Source organism: Pipistrellus hanaki, assembly GCF_964339955.1.
Source record: "Pipistrellus hanaki genome assembly, chromosome: 13".
Taxonomy (NCBI): domain Eukaryota; kingdom Metazoa; phylum Chordata; class Mammalia; order Chiroptera; family Vespertilionidae; genus Pipistrellus; species Pipistrellus hanaki.
The window spans coordinates 23,485,403-23,510,510 of NC_140515.1; the positions used below are offsets into that span (position 1 = coordinate 23,485,403).

The 25,108-nt window shown below is 63.1% G+C and overlaps 2 protein-coding genes across 9 annotated transcripts in view; both read right to left on the reverse strand.

The window, feature by feature from the left end:
- Positions 1 to 14,698, reverse strand: part of STAB1 (stabilin 1) — a 27,378-nt gene extending 12,680 nt beyond the window's left edge. For 2 of the 5 annotated variants that reach the window (XR_014796709.1, XR_014796710.1), the window contains exons 1-25: positions 14,087 to 14,698; positions 10,093 to 10,229; positions 9,352 to 9,467; positions 8,795 to 8,880; positions 8,661 to 8,727; positions 8,103 to 8,198; positions 7,699 to 7,809; positions 7,316 to 7,512; positions 6,971 to 7,101; positions 6,679 to 6,806; positions 6,134 to 6,222; positions 5,812 to 5,949; positions 5,531 to 5,671; positions 5,321 to 5,383; positions 4,742 to 4,855; positions 4,568 to 4,621; positions 4,296 to 4,376; positions 3,723 to 3,881; positions 3,263 to 3,328; positions 2,935 to 3,030; positions 2,694 to 2,780; positions 2,104 to 2,215; positions 1,230 to 1,416; positions 1,032 to 1,125; positions 778 to 936 (exon numbers count right to left, since the gene is read on the reverse strand). Coding sequence is in view for 2 of the 5 variants with exons in the window: in XM_084903133.1 (XP_084759259.1) it covers positions 778 to 936; positions 1,032 to 1,125; positions 1,230 to 1,416; positions 2,104 to 2,215; positions 2,694 to 2,780; positions 2,935 to 3,030; positions 3,263 to 3,328; positions 3,723 to 3,881; positions 4,296 to 4,376; positions 4,568 to 4,621; positions 4,742 to 4,855; positions 5,321 to 5,383; positions 5,531 to 5,671; positions 5,812 to 5,949; positions 6,134 to 6,222; positions 6,679 to 6,806; positions 6,971 to 7,101; positions 7,316 to 7,512; positions 7,699 to 7,809; positions 8,103 to 8,198; positions 8,661 to 8,727; positions 8,795 to 8,880; positions 9,352 to 9,467; positions 10,093 to 10,229; positions 14,087 to 14,167 (2,790 nt within the window). In the remaining 3 variants the exon portion in view is untranslated. The remainder of the gene's footprint in view (positions 1 to 777; positions 937 to 1,031; positions 1,126 to 1,229; positions 1,417 to 2,103; positions 2,216 to 2,693; positions 2,781 to 2,934; positions 3,031 to 3,262; positions 3,329 to 3,722; positions 3,882 to 4,295; positions 4,377 to 4,567; positions 4,622 to 4,741; positions 4,856 to 5,320; positions 5,384 to 5,530; positions 5,672 to 5,811; positions 5,950 to 6,133; positions 6,223 to 6,678; positions 6,807 to 6,970; positions 7,102 to 7,315; positions 7,513 to 7,698; positions 7,810 to 8,102; positions 8,199 to 8,660; positions 8,728 to 8,794; positions 8,881 to 9,351; positions 9,468 to 10,092; positions 10,230 to 14,086) is intronic. The other 3 variants (XM_084903133.1, XM_084903132.1, XR_014796711.1) reach the window with 2 other exon arrangements.
- A 1,678-nt stretch (positions 14,699 to 16,376) lies between these two features.
- The window catches only part of NISCH (nischarin), a 34,256-nt gene continuing 25,524 nt past the window's right edge, over positions 16,377 to 25,108 (reverse strand). For 2 of the 4 annotated variants that reach the window (XM_084902937.1, XM_084902936.1), the window contains exons 15-21: positions 24,307 to 24,356; positions 22,109 to 23,494; positions 19,824 to 20,202; positions 19,177 to 19,333; positions 18,612 to 18,740; positions 17,938 to 18,099; positions 16,377 to 17,594 (exon numbers count right to left, since the gene is read on the reverse strand). In XM_084902937.1, the coding sequence (XP_084759063.1) occupies positions 16,984 to 17,594; positions 17,938 to 18,099; positions 18,612 to 18,740; positions 19,177 to 19,333; positions 19,824 to 20,202; positions 22,109 to 23,494; positions 24,307 to 24,356 (2,874 nt within the window). In that variant the 3' untranslated portion in view covers positions 16,377 to 16,983. Of the gene's footprint in view, positions 17,595 to 17,937; positions 18,100 to 18,126; positions 18,289 to 18,611; positions 18,741 to 19,176; positions 19,334 to 19,823; positions 20,203 to 22,108; positions 23,495 to 24,306; positions 24,357 to 25,108 lie in introns of those variants that run through there. The other 2 variants (XM_084902938.1, XM_084902939.1) reach the window with 2 other exon arrangements.

A 25,108-nucleotide genomic window follows, 5' to 3' on the forward strand; every position in this document is an offset into this window, starting at 1 on the left:
AGAGAACTCGCTGATTTGGTGCTGAGAGTTCGTTATCCCTGAGAGGCGGGAGTCACAGCCTCTGGTTTGGAAAAAACGCTCCCTAGCCTGGCCCCGGCCCGCGCTTTCCATTGAACTCCGGAGCCAGGCCGGCCTGTGTGGTGCGGTTGGTTGGACGTTGTCCCCTGCACCAGGAGGCCACACGTTTGCTTCCTGGTTGGGACACATGCCTGGGTTGTGGGTTCGATCCCCAGTAGGGGGCGTGCAGGAGAGAGCCGATGTTTCTCTCTCTCCCTCTCCCTTCCTGTCTCTGAAATCAATAAAAAAAACATTTTTTTTTTTAAATCCATATGCTCTAACGCAGGGGTCCTCAAACTTTTTTTAAAGTGGGGGCCAGATCACGGTCCCTCAGAGAGCTGGAGGGCCGGACTATATGAACTACTAATTCCTACTGTAACACCTCGGCTGCGCTCACTGCCCAAAAAACCTGGCGGGCAGGATCAGACTCCTCTGCGGGCCGCATGTGGCCCGCGGGCCGTAGTTTGAAGACCCCTGCTCTAACGTTATAAAAAAACACAACACAACAAAAAGTCCCGGAGCCCTCTCATGGCTTCCAGCCCTCTCTGATGCTTCCAGACCGTACAGCTCAGCCCTTCGGCACTGGTTCTCGTTTGTGTCCGAGATTGGAACCCTGAGCTCCAGCTCTTGGCGTGGACATTCCTGGAGTCAGAGGGGGAGTGGGGAGAGGAACGGGTGTCCCCGGCCCTCCTGTGCTGCCCCAGGCCTGCTGGGCCTCACCTGCCCGGGGCCCACGTAGCTGCAGAGGGCGTCGGCGTGGCAGCCGCCTCGCGAGGCCAGCTCACACTCGTCAACGGCAACGCAGACACGGCCGTCCCCGCTCCAGCCTTTGTGGCACGTGCAGTTGTGGGTGCCCGGGGCCCCCGGGACACACTCGGCCTGTGAGAGCCACGGATCAAGGAGTCAGGGCAGAGGGCAGAGGGCAGAGGGCAGGTGAAGCAGGGCTCGGGGAGTGGACGAGGAGACAGACTGACGTTCTCTGAGCAGCCGCCGCGGTCGGGGCGGGAGCAGGGGTTGCTGGGTGCGCAGGAGAAGCCATCGCCCTCAAAGCCGTCGAGGCAGAGGCACCTGGGGGAGGGGAGGGGAGGGGCCTCCATGAACCTCTGGGCGAGGCTAGACGTCAGTGACGTCAGTGACGTCGTGGTCGGGCAGAGAGGAAGCTGGAGCCGCACCTGGCGATGCCGCCCTGGCTGACACAGCGGGCGTGCCGGTGGCAGCTCGGGGTCTGCTCCGGGGACTCGCAGCTCCCGGCGGACTCGTTGCAGAAGCGCCCGCTGAAGCCTGGGGCGCAGGTGCCGCTCTGGCACACCCCTCCGCTGCCCGGCCGATTGTCACACAGGCCATGGACACAGCCGCAATCTGCGGGGAGGAGACGGAGCAGGGAAACTGAGGCAGGGCGGGGCGGGCAGGGACCCGATGCAGTTGGGGGTGCTGGGAACGGGGCAGCACGCGGGCTCTCCAAGTCCAGAGGAAGTGAGGGGGGCACCTGTTGCTTTCAGTCACCCCATTCGAGCTGCCCCACCCCCAGATCCCCCACCCAGCTCTCCTCTGACTGAAATCCTAGATCAGTGTTTCCCAAACTTCTCTCATGATGAGAATCACCTGGTGGAGTTGTTAAAACACAGATTCCTGAATCCCAACTAAGAAGTGCTAAACTAGAATTTTTGAGAACATATAGGTAAAATTGCATACCTAACTTAGTGCTCTGTATATAAAATCTGTCTTAGAGCACTAGTTAAGTATACAATTTTACCTATATGTTCCCAAAAATTCTAGTTTAGCACTTCTTAGTTGGGATTCAGGAATCTGTGTTTTAACAACTCCACCAGGTGATTCTCATCATGAGAGAAGTTTGGGAAACACTGCTTTAGATCAAACCACGGTGCTCTTCCTGGCCTGGGTGGAGGAGACATCGGCTTCTCCCAAACCCTCCCCCGCTCCTGGGGCTGACCCCTTCCTCCTGGGCTCTGACCCCTTCCTGGGTGCCCAGCTCCGCCCCAACAGAACCCTCTCTCCCTGGCAGGCCGCTGGGCCAGGACCACCCACCTTCCTGGCACCGGTCGCCATGCTTGTTGGGGTTGGAGCAGATGTGGCAGGCGACGCCCTTGTAGTCTGGGAAGCAGAGGCAGGCCCCGTTGCCCAGGACCCCGTCGCTGCACTGGCGGGCAGGAGCAGGTCAGCCGCGGGAGGGTCTCCACATCGCCCCCAACGCCTGCTCCCACCGCTGACGGGCTCCCCCGGGAGACCTCCTCCTGCATCTTCCAGATCGCGGTGCTGCCCGGAGCTGGCCCCCGCAGGGGCACCGGCCTGGAGGCGTCACCATGACGCCTGCCCAACCTCGAGACAGCGCCCCCGCCCTCCCCGGCCAGGTGCAAGGCAACCCCGACGTCACAAAGGGGCAGAAACAGCCCCCAGAAGAGACCGCCTCACAAACAGACTTCGTGGGAGGAGATCTAAAAAGCTGCCCTGTGATGATTTCTAACCAAAGGAGCAAAATATATGACTCCACTTCCACACCTCGAGGTGAGGCACCTGAGACCACACGGGGCCGGCTCGGCTCAGACACACAGCCAGTCCCCGCCGCCCTGGAGAAGCCTCCCCCCCCCCCCGGCCCCCCCAGCCCGGGCGGCACTCACGTTGCCTTTGCCGTAGCAGGGGTTGGAGAAGCCCCCGGGACACTGCGCACAGTCAGGCCCGAAGAACCCTTTGCAGCAGTCCGGCTTCTGTGAGAGACGGAGCGTGTCTGCCCCAGGCCACCCCCGCCGGCCCAGGTGCTGCTGGTACGGAGGCCCTTCGGGGACACCCTTTGCACCGTTCAGATGGCACCTCTCTCCGAGGAAGGCAGTCCCCGGGGACAGGGCGCCCGCCCAGGCTCACCAGGAAGGTCTGGTTGCAGTAGTGGGCGCAGCCCTTCTTCAGGATGTTGAGCCCAGTGGGGTCATGGGTGTAGACACACTCCTCGGGGGACCTGTCCTGGGGTGGGCCGTGCACAGCTGGTCAGCAGGTACGGGTGTTGGGCGGCCTTGGTCATGAGCCCTCAGTGCCCTGGGCCCGGCGCTCCCACCCTCGGCAGGGCTGAGGGGTGCTGCACCTTCACGTCCAGCCTCGCCTCCCAGCCCCCCGGCCCCCGCCTGCCCCCGCCTGCCCCCGCCTGCCCCCGGGCAGCTCGGAGCCCACCCTCAGGGCCGGGCCAGGCGATGCTCACCAGCTTCACGCTGTTAGGGGGGCAGGTGCTGCTGGTGTTCGGGGCGTGGCAGTCCACACAGGAGCCCTGGGCAGGGAACGGGGAGGGGGCAGAGCGGTCAGTCCTGGTTTATTTGCTCAGCATGCCCTAGGACAGTGGCCATGGGGCCGGGAGCTGGGTCTGAGAAAGGGGCAACGGCAGGAGGGCCAGGAGCTGGCGTGTGGGCCGAGGGAAGACAAGAACCAAAGCCCCGCGGTAGGAAGGAGCTTAGCGTGCGTGCGTGCGTGCGGGCCTGGGCCGGGAGGCTGCATCTTCCGCAGGAGAGGTCTCAAAGGGATGCAGAGCAGCAGGGGATGCGGGCGAGTCAGGCGGGTCTGTGGGTCTGTGGCCGGGCCCAGAGCCACCATCAGCCACCCCCGGGGGCGACCCCAGCACAAGCCGCAGTGGGTCTCAGCGACGCGGGCTGTGCACCGTGCCTCACCATCACGATCTTGTGCTGCTCCTGGCTGCAGTGCTTGGGCAGGATGGGCAGGATGGTCGGGGGCAGCAGGATGCCCTCCAGCAAGTGGATCACGCCGTTGGCAGCGGGCACGTCCACCGTCCGCAGCGGGACGCCCTCGGGCCCCAGCAGGATGCGCCCCTGTGGCAGCCGGGTGTGTGAGGCCTCCAGCCTGGCAGCCTCAGCCCCACCTCCCTGCTGTCCCTCCTCCCTTCTCCTGGGCACTGCTTCCTGCTCCAGCCTCAGTGCCCTGACCACAGGGTTTCTGCCAAGGAGCTCCCCACCCATGTGCTCTCCCTCCTCCTCCTCCTCCTCCTCCTCCTCCTCCTCCTCCTCCCCTTCCTCTTCCTCCTCCTCCTCCCCTTCTTCTTCCTCCTCCTCGGAGCCCTCCCGGCCTGCCGGGCACCGGGAGCAGGATTTGGCCTGTGCTGCCTCTCACATGACCTCCCCCGGGGCCCGCTGGCCACAGGCGTGGAGCACAGAGGCAGGTCTGGAAGAGGCCGAATGGCCGCTCCCCACCAGCCCTCCACTGGTCCCCGGGGCTCCCGGTCTCACCTCCTCCGAGATGCTCACGGCCAGGACCTGGTTCGCCATGGTGAGGACGCGAGCCTTGGAGATGAGCTTCTCGACGGTCAGCTGGGGCAGAGGAGAGGACGCCTCAGGCCGGGCACCAGCCACACAGTGTGGGGCACGCCTGGGCCTCCCGGTGACCGCACTCTGTGCAGAGCCGTCCAGAGGGCAGGGGAAGGGGAAGGGCCCTGGGTAGGCCGGAGCCCACAGACAAACCCGGGTGCAAGCCGGCCGTCCTCCGGGAGGAAGGCCCTCACCTGGCCGCGGTTGTAGATGTGGTACCTCACCAGCTCCTGCAGTTTGGAGAGACCCTGGCGAGGGACAGAGGGCCTGGCTGCTGGAGGCCTGGTCGGGGAGAGGGAAGCCCTCCTGTCCCCCCCGCCCCCCCCGCTCCCCCCGTGTCCCCGGCCCCTCCTCCCCGCCTGGCTTACCGCTGTGAAGAGGTAGATCAGGCGGCCGTCACGCAAGCTGTCCACGGCCTCGTTGCTCGGGGCAAAGACTGTGAAGGGCCCGGGCCCGTCCAGGATGGAGGGCAGCCCACAGTTCTGTGGTGGGGGAGGGGGACTCAGGGAGGCTCTGTGGCCAGCCCCCGCCTCCGAGCCCCGCCTGGGAACCCCGCCAGGAATACGTGGTAAGGCAGGGGTCTTCAAACTACGGCCCGCGGGCCACATGCGGCCCGCAGAGGAGTCTGATCCGGCCCGCCAGGTTTTTTGGGCAGTGAGTGCAGCCGAGGTGTTACAGTAGGGATTAATAGTTCATATAGTCCGGCCCTCCAGCTCTCTGAGGGACCGTGATCTGGCCCCCACTTTAAAAAGTTTGAGGACCCCTGTGGTAAGGCATCCGCAGAGGGTCCCGCAGAACCTCAGGCCGGGCCGGGCAAGTGCTGGGCCGGGGGCCTGGGCCAAGGCCTGTGCCACCGCAGAACCCCCCGTCACTGGGCGGCAGGCTCCGGGGAACAAGGGGTCCCGGCCCGGAAGGTCACACAGGCTAGCACTTTCCCCGGAACTTACCTCCAGGATGGTTTCAAACCGGCTGAAGGCTTCCGTGGAGGCAAGGATCTGGCCAACGGTTTTCTGTGGGAAGGAGCAAGCATCAGGGGTCATCGGTGAGGCTGCTTCAGCTCGAGGCAGCTCCCGCCCTGCCCAGAACCCCCCCTCTAAATCCTGTGGGCGTCCGAGGCCACCCGGGGGCGAGGGCGGGAGCGAGGAGACACGGCTGACCGTGGGGTCCGTCGGGAGCGTGGGCGGGGGCTGCCACCGCAGGACGGTGACCACGTGGAAGACGCCGTTCGCTGCCGGGAAGTTGGCCTTCTGGACGGTAATGGTCTGCTGGGGCAGGTCTTTGTATTTGTAGGTGTATTTCTGCCGGGAAATGAGACCTCCGGCTTAGGTTCCGCACGCCAGGCCCCCGGCCCGGCTCTGTCCCACCTCCACGCCTTCGCCGGAGCGAGGTCCCTGCCCCTGCCCCTGCGGCTCCTCTGTCCCCAGCCCCCCCTCCTCACCATGAAGCGGTGGAACGTGACGGTGATCTCCTGCCCAGCCAGGGACCACCACCTGCGTGTCTGCTGCTGGGTCAAGTCCTCCAGCATGTGCTGCCCAGGGATGATGTGCTGTCTGCACAGCTGCTGGGCATAGGATGCCTGCGGGCACAAGGGCATCGAGTGCCTCGCGGGCCTGGGGCAGGTGGGCCTCTTCACGCCCCCCTGCTCGAGCCGCAGAGGGGATGAGTGCCTCCCAGGCCTCCGTTCCCCGGAGGGTAGAGGCCTGGGGCAGGGTCCAGGAGGAGGCAGGGCGCAGCCAGCTCCTCGGCGGGGAGGGACTCACGTTGATGGTCCAGGAGATCCTGGAGGAGAGGGCCGGCACCAGCACGGTGAAGGGGCCGGAGGTGGTGAGGATGCCCCGGCAGCCCTCATCTGGGGGACCAGAGAGGGGGCGTCAGACCGGGTCTAGGGAGACCCTAAAGCCGTGCTCGGCAAACTTCGGCTCGCGAGCCACGTGCGGCTCTTTGGCCCCTTGAGTGTGGCTCTTCCACAAAATACCATGGCCTGGGCGAGTCTATTTTGAAGAAGTGGCCTTAGAAGGAGCTTCAGTTTAAAAAATGTGGCTCTCCAAAGAAATTTCAATCGCTGTCCTGTTGATATTTGGCTCTGCGGACTAATGCGTTTGCCGACCACTGCTCTAAGGCAGCAGTCCTTGGTTTGGGAGAGCTGTGCTAGGGGGCTCTGGGTCCAGGTCTAGGGTAGATGTGGGCCTCAGGGTCTGGGGGACGAGCTCCCTCCTCCACCGCGCACCCTCCACAGACACTGCTTCCACAGTATGTCTGCAGCGTCCGCCTGCGGCAGAGCTGGCTCAGGGGCGAGGCCACACACCCAGCATGGCGATCGCGGTTCTCAGGCCCAGGATCCTTGTCGGGCTGACACTGGCCCTCTGCACCTCGTGGAGCAGGTGTCCGTAGCAGGATCGCCCATCCCCCACCTGGTCCTCCTTGCACACACAGCTGGGGGGCAGAGAACGGATTAGGGCGGAACGTGGGTCCGGGGGGGACCTGTCCCACCCCCACCTGTCTCCACAGGGCTTTGAGCCGAGGGTGCACACCTCCCCCCGCCCAGCCCACCCTCTCTGCCCTGCCCCGGGTGCCCACCCCTCGGCCCCTGTGCCCACCTGGTCTTTCCATCAGGGGCCACCTGGCAGGTAGCTGACCGGTCACAGGTGAAGGGGGAACAGTGGGCAAAGCAGCCTGCAGAGGCATTGCCGTTGGTGCTGATAAAGCCTGGCTTGCACGTGCAGGAGGCCTGGGCAGGGCCAGGAGGGGGACATCATGTCTGTGAGGACTGCTGGCATCGGCCACCCCCACCGAGCTCTGCTGCTCGGTCCCCAACACCGGCCTCCGAGAAGAGGGTGTCATTCTCTTCCCACTGCACAAGCGGGGCACTGAGGCGCCCAGAGGCCCGGATCTCCCCAGGGCCCCCCGGCCAGGGTGCGGGTGGGCGGGCGGGGGGGGCTCACCTTGCCAGGCCCCGCGTACAGACATAAGGTGGAGTTGCTGGGGCAGCCGCCGTTATCGGTGCCGCACGGGTCCCGGGGCAGGCACACCGTCCCGTCGCCATAGTAGTTCTCGGGGCAGCGGCACTGCGCCTGCCCGGTGGGGCTCGCTGAGCACTGGGCCAGCGGGGAACAGGGCGATGGCTGGCAGGGGTCCGGGGCTGCAGGGCAGAGAGAAAGCCCAAGTGTGCTTAGCTCCCGGGAGCCTGTCTCCTCCTCGGCTTCCAGAGGGCTGGCTCAAAGAGGGGGTGAGCAGGCTGACCCAGGCTCTGGGGACAAGCCCCCTCCGCCTCCCTCGGGGCCGTCCTCCCAGGGCCGGCAAATCCTGCCCCCGGTCCCAGGCTTACCTTGGCATTCGCTGCCCTGCTGGGTATAGGGAGGCAGGCACCTGCAGCCGGGGGCCTCTGCAGAGCACTGGAAGTTGCGGGGACAGTGCAGGGTCTTGCACGCGGGCACCTCTGAGTGGAGAGGGGAGGGTATTGCGGGGGCCGGAGCCCCAGGGTGGAACGGAATACAGGAGCAGAGGTGCTCTGCCCAAACTGCTGTGGGGGCTCTGGCCAGCGCCTTGCCCTCTCTGAGCCTCAGAGGAGCCCTCCCTCTCCCCCTGACCAGCTGTGTGCTTAGAAAGAAATCAGGGTGCGGAAAGAGCTCCTGCTGAGGTTCCGGCTTCCTCTGTCACCCAGGCGACCCCTCCCGCTGTGGCCACCAAGGCCCCGCTGCCCAGGCCGTCCCCGCACGCAGCGCTGCTCACCTTGGTCGCAGTGGGGTCCGGTGTATCCAGCAAAGCACAGGCAGCTCCCGTCCCCGAGCGGCCCGTCTCTGCACACGCCGTGCTCACAGCGGCACACTGGGAAGAACACCCAGGGACAGGTGGGACCCTAGCCTCACCCAGGGGCACACGGGACACCGCGTCCCTGCCCTCTGCATTTCCAGAATTCAACAGGCACCGCCTCGAGTGCAGGCTGTGAGGGAGGACTGCAGGGGTGGCAGGAGCCCAGGGGCCTTCAGAAGGCCCTCCAAGCGGCCCCAAGGGCCTGTGCAAGGGCTGGGGGTGTGATGGACCAGTCTGAGTCCCTAGAGGGGAAGCAAGAGGCTGAGGGGCTGGGAGAGTGGCTGAGGGGCTGGGAGAGAGGCTGAGGGGCTGGGAGAGAGGCTGAGGGGCTGGGAGAGAGGCTGAGGGGCTGGGAGAGAGGCTGAGGGGCTGGGAGAGAGGCTGAGGGGCTGGGAGAGAGGCTGAGGGGCTGGTTGGACAGCTGGGTCTCCACGGGCCCCCAGGGGGACACTGGCCGGCCCTCCCTCCAGAGCGCACCTGACTGACAGGCAGGCCCGAACAGGTTGGGTCGGCACTCCTGGCAGGCGGAGCCGCTGAAGCCTTCCTGGTGGAGGAGCACACCCAGTCAGCGCGGCCCCTTCCCTGTCCCCACCCGCCTGCCCGACTCTCACCTGGCACACGCAGGTCCCGTTCCTGTCCATGCCATCCAGGCAGGTGCCGTGGCCGTTGCACGGGGTCTCTGCCCCCCCGGGGCACTCTGTGGACCCCACCCCAATAATTCAGCTCTGGTCTAAGGACTCTAGATGCATCCCCGACCCCAGCAGCTCTTGGTGGGCCCTCCCCTAGGCAGCCAGTCAGGCAGCCAGCCAGCTGTGTGGGCTCAGTGAGTGTCCAGTAAGTGAACAAGGTGGAGGGGAATGCAGGCAGATGCTGCAGATGGGGAGCCCAGGGCTGGGGTGTTAGGAACTAAGTGGGGGGGTCCCTGCTGTACCACAGCACTGGGACCCCCCAATCCCAGAGCACTGGGACCCCCCAATCCCAGAGCACTGAGACCCCCAATCCCAGAGCACTGGGACCCCCCAATCCCAGAGCACTGGGACCCCCCAATCCCAGAGCACTGGGACCCCCAATACCAGAGCACTGGGGCCCCCCAATACCAGAGCACTGGGGCCCCCAATACCAGAGCACTGGGACCCCCCAATACCAGAGCACTGGGGCCCCCCAATACCAGAGCACTGGGACCCCCAGTAGCCAGGGCAGCAGGCCTTCTGCACCACGTCCATCCAGCACCCCACGCTGCAGCCGCTCATGGACACCAGAGAGCCCCCCAGCTGCATCTCGAAGCTGAGGATAAAGGACGGGCAGGGAGGTGGGCAGGGCAGTAGGCAGGGAGGTGGGCAGGGCAGTAGGCAGGGAGGTGGGCAGGGCAGTAGGTAGGGCAGTAGGCAGGGAGGTGGGCAGGGCAGTAGGCAGGGAGGTGGGCAGGGCAGTAGGTAGGGCAGTAGGCAGGGAGGTGGGCAGGGCAGTAGGCAGGGAGGTGGGCAGGGCAGTAGGTAGGGCAGTAGGCAGGGAGGTGGGCAGGGCAGTAGGCAGGGAGGTGGGCAGGGCAGTAGGCAGGGAGGTGGGCAGGGCAGTAGGTAGGGCAGTAGGCAGGGAGGTGGGCAGGGCAGTAGGCAGGGAGGTGGGCAGGGCTTCCACCCTGCAGCCCCCACCCCAGCCTGTTGTCTGTCGCAGCGTTCCTACTCCACCTGCCGTCTCTGTGCCGGGCCCAGAGTGAGCACAGGGCCTGGCACACAGATACTCCATAACCACCACCTGCCCCCGCCCTCTTGCTGTTCTTCTAGCTTCTCCACTGGAGGACCAGTAAAGGTGTAGGGAGTGAGACCCTGCCAGGCCCGCCCGGCCCTCCTGCCCCCCGACACCCCACAGGACACCCCTGGAAGTGGGCAAGGGCGGGGTGGGTCCACACCGGCAGTCCTGCGAGATCTTCTCCGGGAGCTCGCGAAGCCAGCCAGGGGGGCACACCCGCCTCCTGATGGCGGTGCACGTGGTGCAGGGGCTGTGAGTGACAAACCTGGTCTTCACGTCGCAGCGTCTGGACCACACCTGGGCCACGGGGGGGATGGGGAATGAGGGGCTGGACCCTGGACCGGCCTCGCTCTGTCCTGACCAGGCAGGGCCTGGCATCTCTCTCCGGGCCTCGGTTTCCCACCTGCTTAGTGGGGATGCGATGAGGACAGGGAAGGCCCTGAGACACGGGGAAAGCTGCCTGTCGTGGGCTGTGACTGCCAGGCTATGTCCCTATGTCCACAGCCGCATACCTTTGCCCGGGGCCCAGCAAGCACGCCCAGAAGTCTGAGTCTGCACTTCCGACACCAAGAGAATCCAGCCACTTTGTTCCACCTCAACCCATTCAGACGCGGAAACTGAAGCCCCAGTCAGCACGTGGCCTTGCTCAGAGCTGCCCAGTGACAGCATGCAAATCGGGGATTAGAACCCGGACTCTCCACCTGGTGCCAAGTCTCACCTCTCGTTTAAAAATAAAACAGTCAATGACGTGGCCCCGAGCATATCTACACCTGTTGCCAAATGACCCTCCGCAAGCCCCAAGGACCCAGGAGCCAGGAGCCTGCCCAGACCTGAGAGGCTGGCTCTCGTGGGCAGGCGTGTGAGGGCATCTGTCATGTTCTGGGAGCCCTGGCCCAGGGCCTGGCTCACGGCCCCCCTGGCTGGACCCAGCAGTCCACAGCCTATCGTCAGGTGGGCAATGCTGGCGGTGAGGGCGCTGAGAGGAGCCAGGCTGCAGGCCCAGGCAGCTTCCTGGAGGAGGTGACGATTGAGGCAGGGCCTGAAGGAGGCAGGAGACTTGGCCGAGGCCATTGAGGCTCAGTTTGTGTTTTAAAGGGCTCTCTGGCTGCTGCGAGGAAAACAGGTGGGCGTCGGGGAAGAGGCTGTCTCCTGAGAGTGACAAGAAAGCCTGCAGCCCCTCCCTGGGCTGCCTCGGCAGCAACTAAGTCCCAACAACCGACAGCACTGACCCTCAGGGGACGGGAGCAAAACTCTTGGCTGTGAGTGGGAGAAGGGGCCATAGGAAGGTGGCTTGGGGCCTAGGGGTCCCCACTTAGTTCCTAACACCCCAGCTCAGGGATCCCCATCTGCAGCATCTGCCTGCATTCCCCTCATAAGTGCTTGGTGAAGGGGGGCTTGGGGCATGGCCTGGAAGGCTAAGATGTTTTCATCTAAAAAGTGCTGACCACACTGGTCCATCTCTTTCCCAGAACACATTAAAGACGTGGCCTCTCGAAGGGAGAAGAGAAGCGGCCTTCCGCCGCCGCTGAGATTTGCCCTTTTCCGCTCAGGCCTCTGCGGTCTGCAGAGGGAAGTTGCTGCGAGCGGCCTCAGGCCAAGCTGTGGGCCGGAGTGTGGTCTCATTCCCCACCCCAGGCTGGGTCTTTGCTGAGCCAGGGAGCAGCTAGGAAGTTGGGCAACTCTAGGGTCTGGCAGTTGCTGGCTCAGGGCAAAGGCTCAGAAGGCAGCGGGCTTCCCGGAGGGCCACCTGGATGGCCCGCAGGGTGCTGCTGCCACGGTGCTCACCACGGACCAGATCTGAGAGGAACGGTGGCTGGCCCTGGAGGGGGTGGCTCTGGGCCATGAGAGCACGCTGCCCTCACTCTGCCCACATGGCAGGTGGGGGCGGGCACAGGGGGCGGCCAGAGCCCTGTGGGCTGGTGGATACTCATCACAGGACATCCACTGTAAATCTGTGGGAAATCACACTCCTCCTGGGACCCACAGGCAGGCACACGGTCCCCCTGCGAAGGGGCCTGGAAGGAGCATCCGCAGCCCCCGCCCCAGTCTCACTGTCACTGCTGGTCCCGCCGGGCAGCGGGAGGCTGGACCACATCCGAGTGCTGACTCAGATTCCCTTTTTCCCTTTTTCCTGGGGGCACCTCAGGATCTGCCAGAGCCAGGCGGGTGCTGCCCCCCCCCCTGCCCAAATCCAGAACTAATTTTTGCAATGTCTGCTTCCCAGAGAGGCGCTGCTGGGGAAGTGAAGGAGACACGAGGTGTTGAGTCTATTGGGGGAATTTGGAAGAAATTCCCCCAAAGCGGGGGTCCAGGGATCAGAACTGAAGTCCCTCAGAGGAAGGGACCCCCAGCCTGCTTCCCCTGCCCTGGATCAATGCCCCTCAAACTCCGCTGGGGACCACAGGCCCCATTAGCACCAGCACACGCCCAGCACGGGGGAGGGGGTGGTGGTCACAGACTGCGGAAGGGACAGGTGCAGACTCCCCTCCCCCAGGAAGCCTGCCTGCCACGCCTCTCCTGCCTGAGCGGCCTGTGTTTGAGGCAGGTCTCGCCGCTCACTGGCTGTGTGACCCAGCGGTTATCCCTTCCCCTCAGAGCCTCAGTTTCCTAATATTTCCTAATAGCGGGTCTCACACGACACGGGATGCTGAGGGCTGAGTGACTGACAGTGCGTGAGGAGACCAGCAATGCTGTGTCCCTCTTCCCTGGAGAAAGGTGCCTTCACTTAGGAAACTGCAGAGGGTGGGAACTTGCAATGTGCACTACGCTGCCAGCCCCAGCCCCAGAACGCAGGCTTAGAGGTGGTCAGAACCCTGGGTCTCCAACCAGGAAAAAGTCCCGTCTGAAACCCCTTACTGACCCCTGATCCCAGAACGTGAGGAGGTAGCAAGGCTTTGAAATCCCCTTGCATTGTGCACATGGGGAAACTGAGGCAGGGAGGGAGCAGGACACCACCTGCAGGAACAGCTTGTAACCCTTGGCTCGTCCACCATCACCGTCACCTGTCCAGCCTCAGACCTGCCCGTCCCCATCCCTGACCTGGCCCTGAACCTGGCGAGGTCCATTAGCTTGCCTCTTCCCGCAGGAACCACGAGGAGCACAAGAGAAAATGCCCAAAGGTGGCAGGGGCCTGGGTCACCATCCTGATGCTGCCTGGCACTGGGATCCTGGTAAACCCTTCCTCTCTCCCGACCTCAGCCTGCCTGTTAGTGACCCGGGGACAGAAGCAGCTGCCCGGAGACCAGATGAACTTGGCCTTACAGGGGAGGGTCCCTCACCTGGAGGCAGGCCCCAGCCAGGTGACTCTCTCCATACTTAGAGGCTCTCTCAGAAACTCCAGTTGGGGACAGTGTCCCTGTTATGGGGCCTGGGGGGCCAGGGCAGCCTGGAGGCTGGGATCATGTGGGCCTGAGGGCCCCACAGCAGGACCCCTCTGCTGCTCCCACACGGCAGGCGGGAGCTGCAGGTGGCGGCCTGGGCCACAGCCGAGCTGGACTGACCTGAGCATCATCCGTGAGCTTTAGCTTCCTCGGGTCGAGAACAGGACCCACTGCCCGGGGGCGGGGAGAGTTCGAGGGGATAGTACTGGGTGCGCCAGGGCTGTGTGCTCAGAAAACGGCCGTTACTAGGCGTGAGGGTGTTATCGTTAGCCGCCATTTACCCAGATAAACTGAGGTCAGTAGACGTGCCCTGCCCCCGGGCACTCTTGGGTTTGGGACAGGCACACACACGCACAACGCATACCCAGCGCCCACACACATCTGTGCCACGCAAGCCTCTCGGTCAGCCCTGCGAGGGTTAGAAATCACAGCTCTAATCTCCAGGCCTCAGTCCAGGCTGGAGGGCAGGAACACAGGCCTGGCTCTGTGCCTCTCGCCCTCAGGCTTGGAAGACCTAGGGCGGCTGCCCACACCATACCAAACCACACCGCACGGCAGGCTGGCTGGGCACCGTTAGGGCAGAGCAGGCTGCCACCCCAAGCAACCACACACACAGCTCAGCCTAAAGAGATGCTCAGAGAAGGTCAGGCATGCACCAGCTGCTCATGTGTCCCCAGACCTGTGCCCGACCTATGTCCACTCCCTCCCCGCTCCCACCACTGGCCAGCCGGGCCTGAGCACCTGCCTAAGCCCCTGCCGCTGGCTCACACTCACCTTCTGCCCCCCGACGATGCGGGAGCCCGCTAGGCGGACGGCCAGGAGGCAGAGCAGGAGGAGGCCCCGGGGCCCTGCCATGGACAGCGGTGGCTGGCAGGCACACTGTCCGGGACGGAGCTGGGGCAGCCTGGGAGGGGAATGAGCTCCGGGAGGCAGGCACAGGGCGGGCAAGTGGGATGGGGGCGGGCACTCGCTTTAAAAGCAGCCTCGAGGCCCCGCCAGCTCACCCCCACAGGAACCCGCCAGGATTTCCTCCTGCCTATCAGCAGCCTGCAGGCGGAAGGGAAGGTGCTGGCTACTGACCCCTGCATGGTTGGCCTAGGCCTTGCTGGGGCTTCCTGGCCCCAGGACCTTCTCCTGGCACCACAGTCTCCAAGTCCACCATTAGCCACGAACCTGGGGTCTATCAGAGGCTGCAAAACAAATCCAAATGCAAATGCCCACCGCTCTCCACCCCAAGCGTCTGCAGAGGGCCTGGGGATTCAGTCCCTCAATCAGGTTTGTGTGTATCAACCTTTCCAACTGCTGAGGGCAAGAGCAGGCCTCAGGCACCCTGCCAGGCTCTGTGTCAAGGAGACAGTGGACCACTCCTCCTCTCACCCACCCCAGCTACCCCTCCAACCAGTCCAGCCCAACCTTATACCTACACCTCCCTTCTCTCTCGGAGCCTCTGCATTGCTCTGCCTCCTGATCCATCTGTTCTCCGCTCAGGAGCTCTGCTCTGCAGACCTGTCCACACCAGGCTGGCCTCCTAACCTCTGCAGCTCTCCCTCACCCTGTCCCAGCCACGTCAAGCAGCTGCCTTGCTCCTATCACTCCAGATCTTCCCTCAGGGAATGACCTCAAAGTCCAGTCTTAGGTAAAAGTCCAGCCTTCATCACCTTGTAGCACTGGCCACAGCTGACCCTGGATTATTTTGTTTTTTGTCCCCTGCTGGAACGTTATAGAACAGGGACAGGGTCTGGTTGGTTACACAGCAGAAGCTCAATACAGATTTGTGGAATAAATGAATGACGGTGGCCACTTTTTATTATCCCTGTTACTGGTGGGGAAACTGAGGCCCAGGGGGCTAGGTAACTTGTCTAAGGAAGATCAAATCCCATGACTGCTGCCTCCCAACACTGCACAGCCTCTCCCAGTAGGTCAAGTCCTCACTGGGCCAGGCTGGTCAGCTGTTAACATGTTGGGCTGTGGAATCTGGGACAGTAGTTCAGGTAGCGAGACCTCCATGTGCTACACCTGGGAATGGTGCCCCCTGCCTCTGGGGTCACTGTCCTGTGTACAGAGGACCGAGATAAAAGAGGCAGGTGGCCTGATAATGACCTGACTGGGGAAAGCCTTGTGCCCTCCCCCTCCTCCTCATCTTCAGACTCCTACTCATCCTCAGAGGCTCGCACTCCCCCCACCACCTGGTGGGGCCACTGGGCTGGTGTGTGATCTGGCTGAAGAGGTTCAGTGGGGAGACCCTTTAGTGGCTCCCCAACACCTATCGTCCTGAGGGTGATGGTCCTCTAGGCCAGGATCCCCAGCTGGCACCAAGGAAAACAGCAGAAGCAGGCCTGCGAGCCAGGCGGGCCGCTCCTCACTTATCTCCTCCCTGATCCTCCCCAAATGGCCCTGCACCTTGGGGCCTGAGGCTCCTGATTGGACCAGATGAGAGGGGGAGGCAAGTGGGCTTACAGGCCTGCTCCGGAGGGGGCAGAAATGAGTTAAAGTGGGGCGCAGGGGCCGAGTCCCAAAGAAGTCCCAGGTGTTACCTCAGCAGCTCCCTGAGGCCATCGCACTGTCAGGACATGAGCAGACACAGATGGGCTCGGGCCTCCTCTCCATGATGCCACCTGGGCCAGCTCCCCACAGGCCTGCCCCCTGCAGGCTGCACAGTAAAGTCCCGACTCCAGGCCTTACCCTGACAACAGGCTGCAGCCTTTGGGGGGGTGGGGGGGGGCAGTGAGACATTCCAGACCTGGAGAAGGCAGAGGGCAGGGAGCCTGTGTGCCGGCCGTGCCCTGGGGTTCCGCTCTCGTTTACCTGAGGCTCGTGGTTTAGCCACAGCCCAGCATGGGCCTGTCCATAGGCCCCTCACACCGCCCCTACCTCCCCACCCCCCGCCCCAGCCTCTGGCCGGGGAGGCCGCTCCCTTTGCCCATCATCCCCCTGCCTCTTCTCCCTCCTTCCTTTACCCTAATACCTCACCGTCCTGCGTCTCTAGGGGACCCTCTCTCCCTCAGGCATGTCCTGGGCCAGTGCCCCGCTGGAACCCCAGGTGACTCTGAAATAAAGACCCAGACAGTGTCACACTCACTTTATTGGAACAGAGAAAACAGGCAACAGGAGCCACACTCGATGCTGGCAGCTCCAGGTCCCTGCTCCCATCCCTCAGCCCCGAGGCCTGGGGACGCCACCCCCACGGGCCTCCTGCTTGTCTGGACCAGGAGAAAGGTGCCTTCACTTAGGAAACTGCAGAGGGTGGGAACTTGCAATGTGCACTACGCTGCCAGCTCAATGATTAGCAGCAAACGACGACAACAACATCATCAACAAGACTGGACTTGACATTTCACAAAAAGACGTGTAGGGAGTAAAGAGGACTCACGACACCAGTGTTAACAAGTCCCACGACAGAAGCTATGACACTGCTGTGCCTGGCCACGCCACCAGAGCAGGCAGCAGATCCACGGGCGGCCGATGGCACAGGAGGCCGCGGAGGGCCGGCTCTGTCACTCCCGGGATGAGAGAGAATCAACTGAACACGTATGTTCACATTCCACGGGAGAACAGTCAAATGAAGGTACCAAAAGGAGGAGAAATCATTAAAAAAAACAAAACAAAACAAAACAAAAAACCTGCTTCCCTACACTGAATGGACGCCTGAGCTGGACACCAAGGGCCCTGGGCTAGCCAGTGAGCTCAACAGGCAGCTCCCGGCCGCACAGGGCCTCCCACTGGCGGGCCAGGAGTGCGATGAGCTTCTCTCGGCTCTCGGCGCTGGGCACAAACACCTGCCACTGGACCTCGCGGCCCGAGCCGGCTCTGGCTAGGCCATCTGGCACCTCCCCGAAGTGGTCCAGGGCGACGCTGCCCATGAGGTCGTGGCCTTGCACGTCGTCAAAGACCAGGGTGAGAGCCTGTGGGTAGGTCTGGTAGCCCATGAGCACGCGGTCCAAGTCCCGGACACGGCGGCCATCGTCCAGCCGGTACCGGTCCCGCTGTGGCGGCTCTTTGGCAAACTCGGGCAGCGGGTAGTGGACAAAGTCCTCGTCCAGGAGGAAGATCTCGGCGCTGGTGAGCAGGAGCGTCTTGGGGCGCAGTGTGCCCCGGCAGCGCCCAGGTGGCGGGGTGCCCACCTGGAAGGCCTGCACATACAGCAGGATGCTGAGGGCCGGTGCCTTCCCCGGGTCCGCCATCGTCTGGGCCACGGTGAACGTCAGGTCCCCAACCTCCTCCTCACTGGGGTAGGTGAACTTGACCCGGCTCGCGTGGACTAGCTCGTAGTTCTCCATCTTCCCTGCAGAGAGAGATGCCCACCGGGCTGGAGCTGGAACTGTGGTGCGATGGGAGTGTCAGTGGCCACAGGCCTCCCAGAGGCAGGCAGGGGCACTCCAAGCCCCAGTGCCCAGCGGAGAGCCACAGGCCAGCATCCCAGAGCAGGTGTGTCTACCAGATGGGTAGGGGTTTGCTGGGATGGAGACTCTGCCTTGGGAAACCCTAGCTGGCTGAGCGGGACGCGAGAGAGAGTGAGGAAGAGAGAGAGAGAGAGAGAGAGAGAGGGGAAGAGAGTGCTCCGGGCAAGCTGTGCCCTCGGGGCTGGCGAGGCCAGTGGCCTGTCGCGGCCTGAGCTGGGCGGGTACCTGTGGTCTTGTTCCCGAACTCCGAGTAGAAGTCCTTGTCCACAGGCTCAGGCGAGGGCGTGCGTTCCAGCGAGGAGAGCACGGCCATGAGGTGCTGGAGGAAGCAGTGCGTCAGGTAGCTGTCCCGAGTCAAGCATGTCACCACCTGCACCGGGGAGGAGCCTGTGGGAGCAGGGCTGGTCAGTACGGCAGCCGCTCCCAGCCCTGTCCTCGCTGCTAGAGCGATGGCCAGTCCAGCAGGTCAGCCTGGACCTGGAGACCACAGCCAGGGCCAGGAAGGCCCACGTGGGAAGGCATCATAGGGCCTGAACAGAAGGCCACTTCTCAGGCCGGAAGGGCTGTGACAGCTTTCTGGAAGGGGATACAGAGGCATTGGGGAAAGAGCTTAGTTTTCTCTCCTCAGGAAGTGTGAGTCAGAAACATCCTGCTGGAGCACAGGGCCCACTCCGCCTGCCTCCGGCACTGCCCCGCACTCGCTGCTCTGTCCCTCCAGCCCTGCGCCCTGCCGGTGAGTTCTGCTCTCTCAGCAGTTCCTGAAGCCGCTTCCTCCCGCTCCCGTGAAGGGGCTTGTGAGCGGAGGACTCGGCCTGCGATAGCACACCCAAAGATGGGAGGTGGGAGCCCACTGGTAACACCGGCCTTCGCTAAAATAGGACAAAGCAGTGGTCACTCACCCGTCAGCCGGAAATACTGGTCAAAAAGCCCAACGTTGACTGCCTGTAGGTCACTGAGTTTTAAAACAAAGCACTGGGAGATGTGGAAGGGACTGTTGTTGTAGTCAGTGTTTTTCTGATGCCAGAAATCTATGGAGAAAGGGGGGAGGGGGGTGCCAGGCGAGCATGAGGGGCCATGCACAGCTGAGCCCAGTAGAAATGGGTCCCCTTGGCTGGCAGCTGGTGAGCACCCCCCCCCCCCCCACACACACACACGAGGCCTCATGGGCGATCTGAGCCGTGCCCGACTCAGTGGAGTCACCAGGAGCCCCCACTGGGGTTCTGAGGGGCAGAGCTGCTCCAGCACTTATCATGGCTAGTGCCCAGGGGCTCCCCAGGTCCTGGCTCGGCGCCTTCACGTCTGACCCTAGGTCCCTCATGACAGAGTGGGGGGGGAGGCCTGTTTCACCCACACCCCCAAGAGATCCTCAGTCCAGTGCAGCCGAGGCCCTGCTGGCTGAGGCCATACAGCAGGCCCATCTCTCGGGCACAAGCTGGCTCCCGGCGGCGGCGGCCCGGTGCCTACCCTGCAGCGGCTCGGAGAAGTGGCGGCGGAGGCCGTCGTGCAGCACGAAGTACACGGCCTTGGTGGAGAGCAGCATGCAGGCGGTCACCTCCAGCCCCGGGGTCTGGTAGAACACCACCGAGGACCACATGAGGTGCCTCAGCTCCTCGTTCTCCACCTGGACACAAGGGGCGGGGTTAGGGCTGCGGGAGAGCAGGGCCGGGCAGAGCATGCAGCTCTTCTCCAGACCGCGCCTGAAACAGACCTCCGGGCAGGCCCCCCTCAGACCCACCACCCTGCTGGCGTGCCCATAGCCTTGGCTGAGGAGACTCGGGCAGGCCATCACTTCTTGTCAATAGATTAATAAACTTGGAAGCAGAGAGGTGAGGAAGGGGAGATGGATGTGCAATGCGGTGTGCCGGGGGCCCAAGAAGCGGAATGGCCGCAGGGGGCAATGAGGATAGGACAACTGACCAGGAAAAGGCAGCCCGGGACCTCCCAACCGAGGCCCTCCCGCTGTGAAGAGCTGACGCTGGGGAAAAGCCAGCACAGAGAAGTCAGAGAAGCTGAGGCTGACCCCAACACAAACTGCCCAGTCTCCAGGACCTACTATGCTACCTCTCTCTCCACACAGCGCCAGCCAGCAAGACCAGCACCCAGGCCACTACCTCCGCAATGCTGCTGTGGAAGAACTCGACTATGGCGCTCCCCCGCAGGCTGGCAATGTGCCGGAGCGACGCGCAGGCGGGCAGGTGCGAGGGGATCTGGTTCTCCTCTGAGGTGGACTGGATCAGGTGCTCGCTTGGGTACTGGGCGGGGGCCTCAGCTGGTGCCGGGGCCTCCACTGAGGCTGGAGCTGGGGCCTCCTCTGGGGCTGAGGCCTCTGTTGGGGCTTCCGCTGGAACCAAAGCTGGCACTGAGGTCTCCGTTGGGGCTGGAGCTGGGGGCTCCTCTGGGGCGGAGGCCTTCGCCCGGGCCAGAGCTGGGGCCTCCTCTGGGGCTGGTGCTGGCGCCTCTGCCGGGGCCTCCTGGGGACTCTGGTCACCACTGCACCTCCCAATCCCCCAAGAAAGACTATAGTAAGATGTAGACCCCAAAGGAGGTTCATATCACATGCTCAACCTTAGAAGTGTGAGGGGAATGCATGCACCACACACACTCCCTCTCTGGGGCCCTGGGAAGACAGAAGAGCAGAGAAAAGGTGCCCAGGCCCTTTCTCTCGGGAGACAGATGGGCAGATGGGGGCACCCCCGGGCTAGGACGGCCAGACACTGGTGGCCCATAAAACCAAACACTTATATTGAGCAGGTGGTGGAGGAGTCAGAAATGTCACTGCACAGTCCAGAATATGACCCAGGGCTGGGATCTGGGTACAATCAAGTCTGAGAACCAAACACTCAAATTACCCCTCAGTCTGCCTTTGGGTCCTCTAAGGTGGCTCAGGCTTTCCTCCACCCCAACCTGGACACGGAACCCTTAAAGCTTCTGGAGGTTGGGGCGCCCCCTGAACCAGACTACAGGTCTACATGCCAGTGCCTGTGCTGAGGGAAGTCCTTGGGAACTGTCTTCTCAGCTGGCCAGTCCCTACCCTCAGGCCCTGCTCTGGGCCACACGCCCCTAAGAAGCCCCGCTGGCTGTGCTCCTGCTGGCACGGACAGAGATGCGGCTGCAGGAATGCAGCAGGGCCTGTTTCTGCATGGAGGCCCACTGTGGGAAGGTTCCAGCCAGGCTATCGTGTGGCAGGGAGACGTCACCAAAGCCTTACATAGGGGCAGAGAGATGGGGGGACAGCTGGCAGGCCACCTCGGGCCTAAGCGGTTCTCTAGGCATCAGAGGTCTCTACAGAGGGCATGGGATTTGAGCTGGGCACAGGAGAGGCACCCAAGTTAGCCAAAAAGAGGTTGGAAGCATCAGTTCGGCGGGAAGGTTGGAGGGAGAAGGCAGGCCCCGTGAGACGCTGGGATGAGAATATGGTCTCCACTGACCACCAGGATAGACGAGAAAGCGAGCTTGACTATGTCTCAGGGAACAAGAAGGTGACAAATGAAGGGCTTTCTTGCCCAGCATATGTGCAGCCAGGGGACAGTGAAAGGAGATAGGGACCCCCTTAAGGGCACAGGCCCCTGGAGCCCCAGGTGGAGGTGAGCTGAGGGTGGGACCGTGCCCTGCGCCCTCCCAAAGACGCCCCTTCCCCAGCCTCAGGCAGCCCTCAGGGAAACCCAAGGAGGGGGCCCGGGGAAAGCCAAGCTGGAGGAGGGGGCAGGGCAGAGAAGAGAGTGAGAATGAGCAGGACAGGGCTCCCATCTGCCACTCCTCCTTTCTGTGCCTCAGTCTCCCCCAGAAAAAAAGGAGCTTTGCATGACTACCCAGCTCACACACTCAGCTCCTTTGAAGGGGACTTCCCAAATTACACACAGAGAGAGAGTCCCATCAGCAACCCAGACCTTCCTGAGCAGGGCTGGGTGGCTCTCAACAGGGTAAGGCTTGGCATGGGACTGTGAGCCCCGGAGGGGAGGAGATGGCGGGCGATTCTTAGCGGCTGGCCTGGGGCCCAGTGGAGCAGAGCAGAGAAGGCCAAGCAAGGTGGGGCGATCTCCTCGGCCGGGCCTGCGCTGCTGGCAGGAGCTCAGGCACCCGGACCCAGCCATGCAGGGCCCTCAGGGGCAGGGGACTGGGCCAGACTGTCCTGGTGAAAGGACAGCTTTCACAGGCCTCTCCTGAAGCCTGGGAGGGAGGAGCAGCCCTGTGCCAAGCCCAAGGGAGTGAGGGACGCTGCTGAGGGCGGTCAGGAGCTGAGGAGCAGCTGAGGGGCTGGGCCCACCTAGACCCACGTGCACTCTGCAGGTGCTCGGAGATGGGGTTTGAAGTGAGTGGTCTCAGACGCAGTGAGGGGAACTCCCCGCGCACGTCCAGTCCCATGCCCCTGGCCCCCAAAGCCTGCGCTCAGCCTCACCTGACCCTGTTCTCAGCAGGCCAGCCGTCCACGAGGGGCCGCTGGGCCTGGACCCCCGGCGCAGGGGTCTTGGCGATGACCACGGTCTTTAGGTCCTGCAGCGAGGCCCGCAGCTGGCTGTAGACGCGCAGGAAGTGGAACTTCTCGTGGGGCAGCACGAAGATGGCGGTGACGAAGCGGTAGCCCACAAGCAGCTCCAGCACGTGGCCGTCGGCAAAGGCGCCGCGGGGCTGGGTGCAGCTGCGCGTCGGGTCCAGCAGCACGGTGGAGAGCGGCACGCGGCTGAGCTTGAAGCTGTTGCGGTTGCGACAGTTGTGGGTCCTGCGGTTGGGCATGGGGTTGAAGTCAGCCTTGATGACGTTGAGGTGCTGGGGCGTGAGCAGCAGCCAGTAGGGGATGGCGGCGGACTTGACGGCCTCGGAGGGCGCGCAGCAGGAGCGCCGCACGGCGGAGCACAGCGTGCAGCTGGCCCACTCGATGTTGCCCGAGTAGTCCCCGGCGGCCGTCCGCACCATGCGCTTGTCGCTGTACACCAGGTAGACGGGGAAGCAGCCCTGGCTGCGCTCCTGGCAGCCGCCCGCCACCTTGTAGAAGGCGAGCAGCTGGCGGAGGAACTCCTGCAGGCTGGTGTGGCTGCCGTAGAGCACGGGGCTGCACAGCATGGCCACGTGCTGCGGGGCGAAGCACGCGCGCAGGTCGGCGTGGAACTCGTGCAGGTTGGCGGCGTCCGAGATGATGAAGAGCGTGTTCTCGCTGTGCCGCACCTTGAGCACCAGACACAGCTCTGGCATGAGGAAGCCGAACTCGGTGAGGTCGCCGTGCGGGAAGCAGAAGACGAAGCGCAGGGAGGAGAGGATGTGCTGGCTGCTGCCCCGCGACTCCTGGTGCGGGATCTCGAAGACGGCGATGCCGAAGTCGGTGAGCACGAGGCAGGCGGCGAACTGGCGGATGCTGCCCTGCACGTGGATCAGGAAGCACCAGAGCACCTTGAGGATGCGGATGTGCTCCAGCAAGAAGTCCTCGTCTGCACCCAGGGCCCACTCCAGGGCCAGGCGCTCCTCCTCGCCATCCTCCTCCTCCTCCTCCTCCTCGTCTTCCTCTCCCCGGCCTCCTTCCTCCTCTTCCTCCACGTCTGGAGGCCCCATTTCAAAGTAGCGGTTCTCAGCCAAGTCCTCGTCGTCGTCCTCCTCGCCCTGGCCCTCCTCCCGCTGGTTGGCGGCCTCGATCCAGGCAGGCAGCTGCCGCTCGATGGCCTGCCGGATGAGTGTGCTGAGGCGCTGGATGAAGTCCTGGTTGGTGGCTGTGTAGCCAATGCAGGTGAAGGGCAGGAAGATGATTTGGCCAGACCCAGGCACCACCTGGACCTCCGGCTCCGAGTGCTGTGAGCTGTGGAGAAGCCAGGTCAGTGACACGCTGGGCTGGGACATCCCACCTCTCAAGTCTGGGGCTACACCCTGGTCCCGAGGAACCAACTCATGGGTATGCCAAGCCTGCTAAACAGCTGAGCCTATTCCTAGGACAAATGCCCGTAGGGGAGCCAAGGTGCCAGGAGACTGGGGCCGCCAGTCTCTCCAGAGTCCACATGCCCAGGACTCTGATGACAGATGTTCAGGCCGGCCGGTCCTCCCTCCAGAAGCATCACAAAGATCTGAGTCATCGGGCACTGGCCGCGAGCCCGAGGCAGTGAGTGCTCCAGAGCATAGAGTCGCTTGCTGACAAGTTCCCTTCGGGGCGTGCTTAGGACCTTCACATTTAAATTCAAGCCCCTCTCGGCCAGTACTGCCTCACAAAGGGTGTGTACATGGGATGAGAAACCTCCTCTGCAAAGGGTCACAGGATGAATACTTCGGGCTTTTGGGGCCCCCAACCACATCATCTTTTCTTTTTAAAAACAGCTCCTTAGCATGGGACAATCATTCTTATCTCACAGGCTGTGGACCAAACCAGCCTCGATCTGCTGCTCCCTCGTGTAGGATGACATATGTCATTGGACTCAAATTTAGAAGTAGGACCAGAGCTTTTCATATCTGTGCTTAATTTAAAGGAAGAGGTAGTTCTGTTTTAGTATATGTGCTGCCGAAGCGAGCATGGGAAGAGGTAGTTCTGGAGGACTCCTGTGAATACGTATTTAACAAAATCCAACTAGTTACCACTAGCCCTCAGCCGAGTGTGTCCAGCCTTCTCAACCGCTTCCTTACCTTGCACCGCCAACAGCTCCAGGAATGTCCCTTAAGTCATCAGGAGGTGCCTGACAGAGAAGGAAATGTGTCAGCCCCCACCTGCGTCAGCCATTCCCTGGCGTTTTCTGGTGCTAGACCCTGAGCCAGGCACCCTGCCCTCCCCCCTCCCTCCCTGCAGGAAGTTCCTCACCATCCCCCGCTCCATTCGGGGGTGAATTATGGGGGCTGGAGCCAGAGAGATCCCCAGTTATCCTGCCAGTGCACAGCAAGGCTGATTCCCACCCGGGCCAGTGTGCCCCCGGCTCACACTCCCAGCTCCTGGGCCAGAACCTCTTGCCACTCTGAAGTTCTAGCACCCGAGTGCTCCCTGTGCTACCCCAGAGGGTCCTCATGGACAGTACACCAATTTGGCAACTGGCCAGCAGAAGACACAGTGAACAGAGGCTGCACAGTGCCTGGCAGGCCCTCCCAGGGGTCTCTGGACAACGAGGAGGGAGAAGGGAGTGCCATGGTGTGCTGGGATAAGGTGAGGCCTCTCAAACTACCACCGGGTCACACGGCCCTGCCTAGTGCTGAATAGAGATGGGACTAGGGGAGGTCTAGGTAGCAAGCACTCTCTCCAACGTGGCGAATGAGCCACTCACACTTGCCTCCTCCTCTCTTCCCAGGACACACGGAGGAGCTCTGGAACCCTTAGCAGCAGCCAGAGAAGGTGCACAGTCACAGTGTCCCAAACTACCAGGATGACATGCAGGGATGGGCAGAATAGCCCTGGGGTGCCAGGCAGCAGGGGAGAAACTCTTCCTGATGGGTTTGGAAC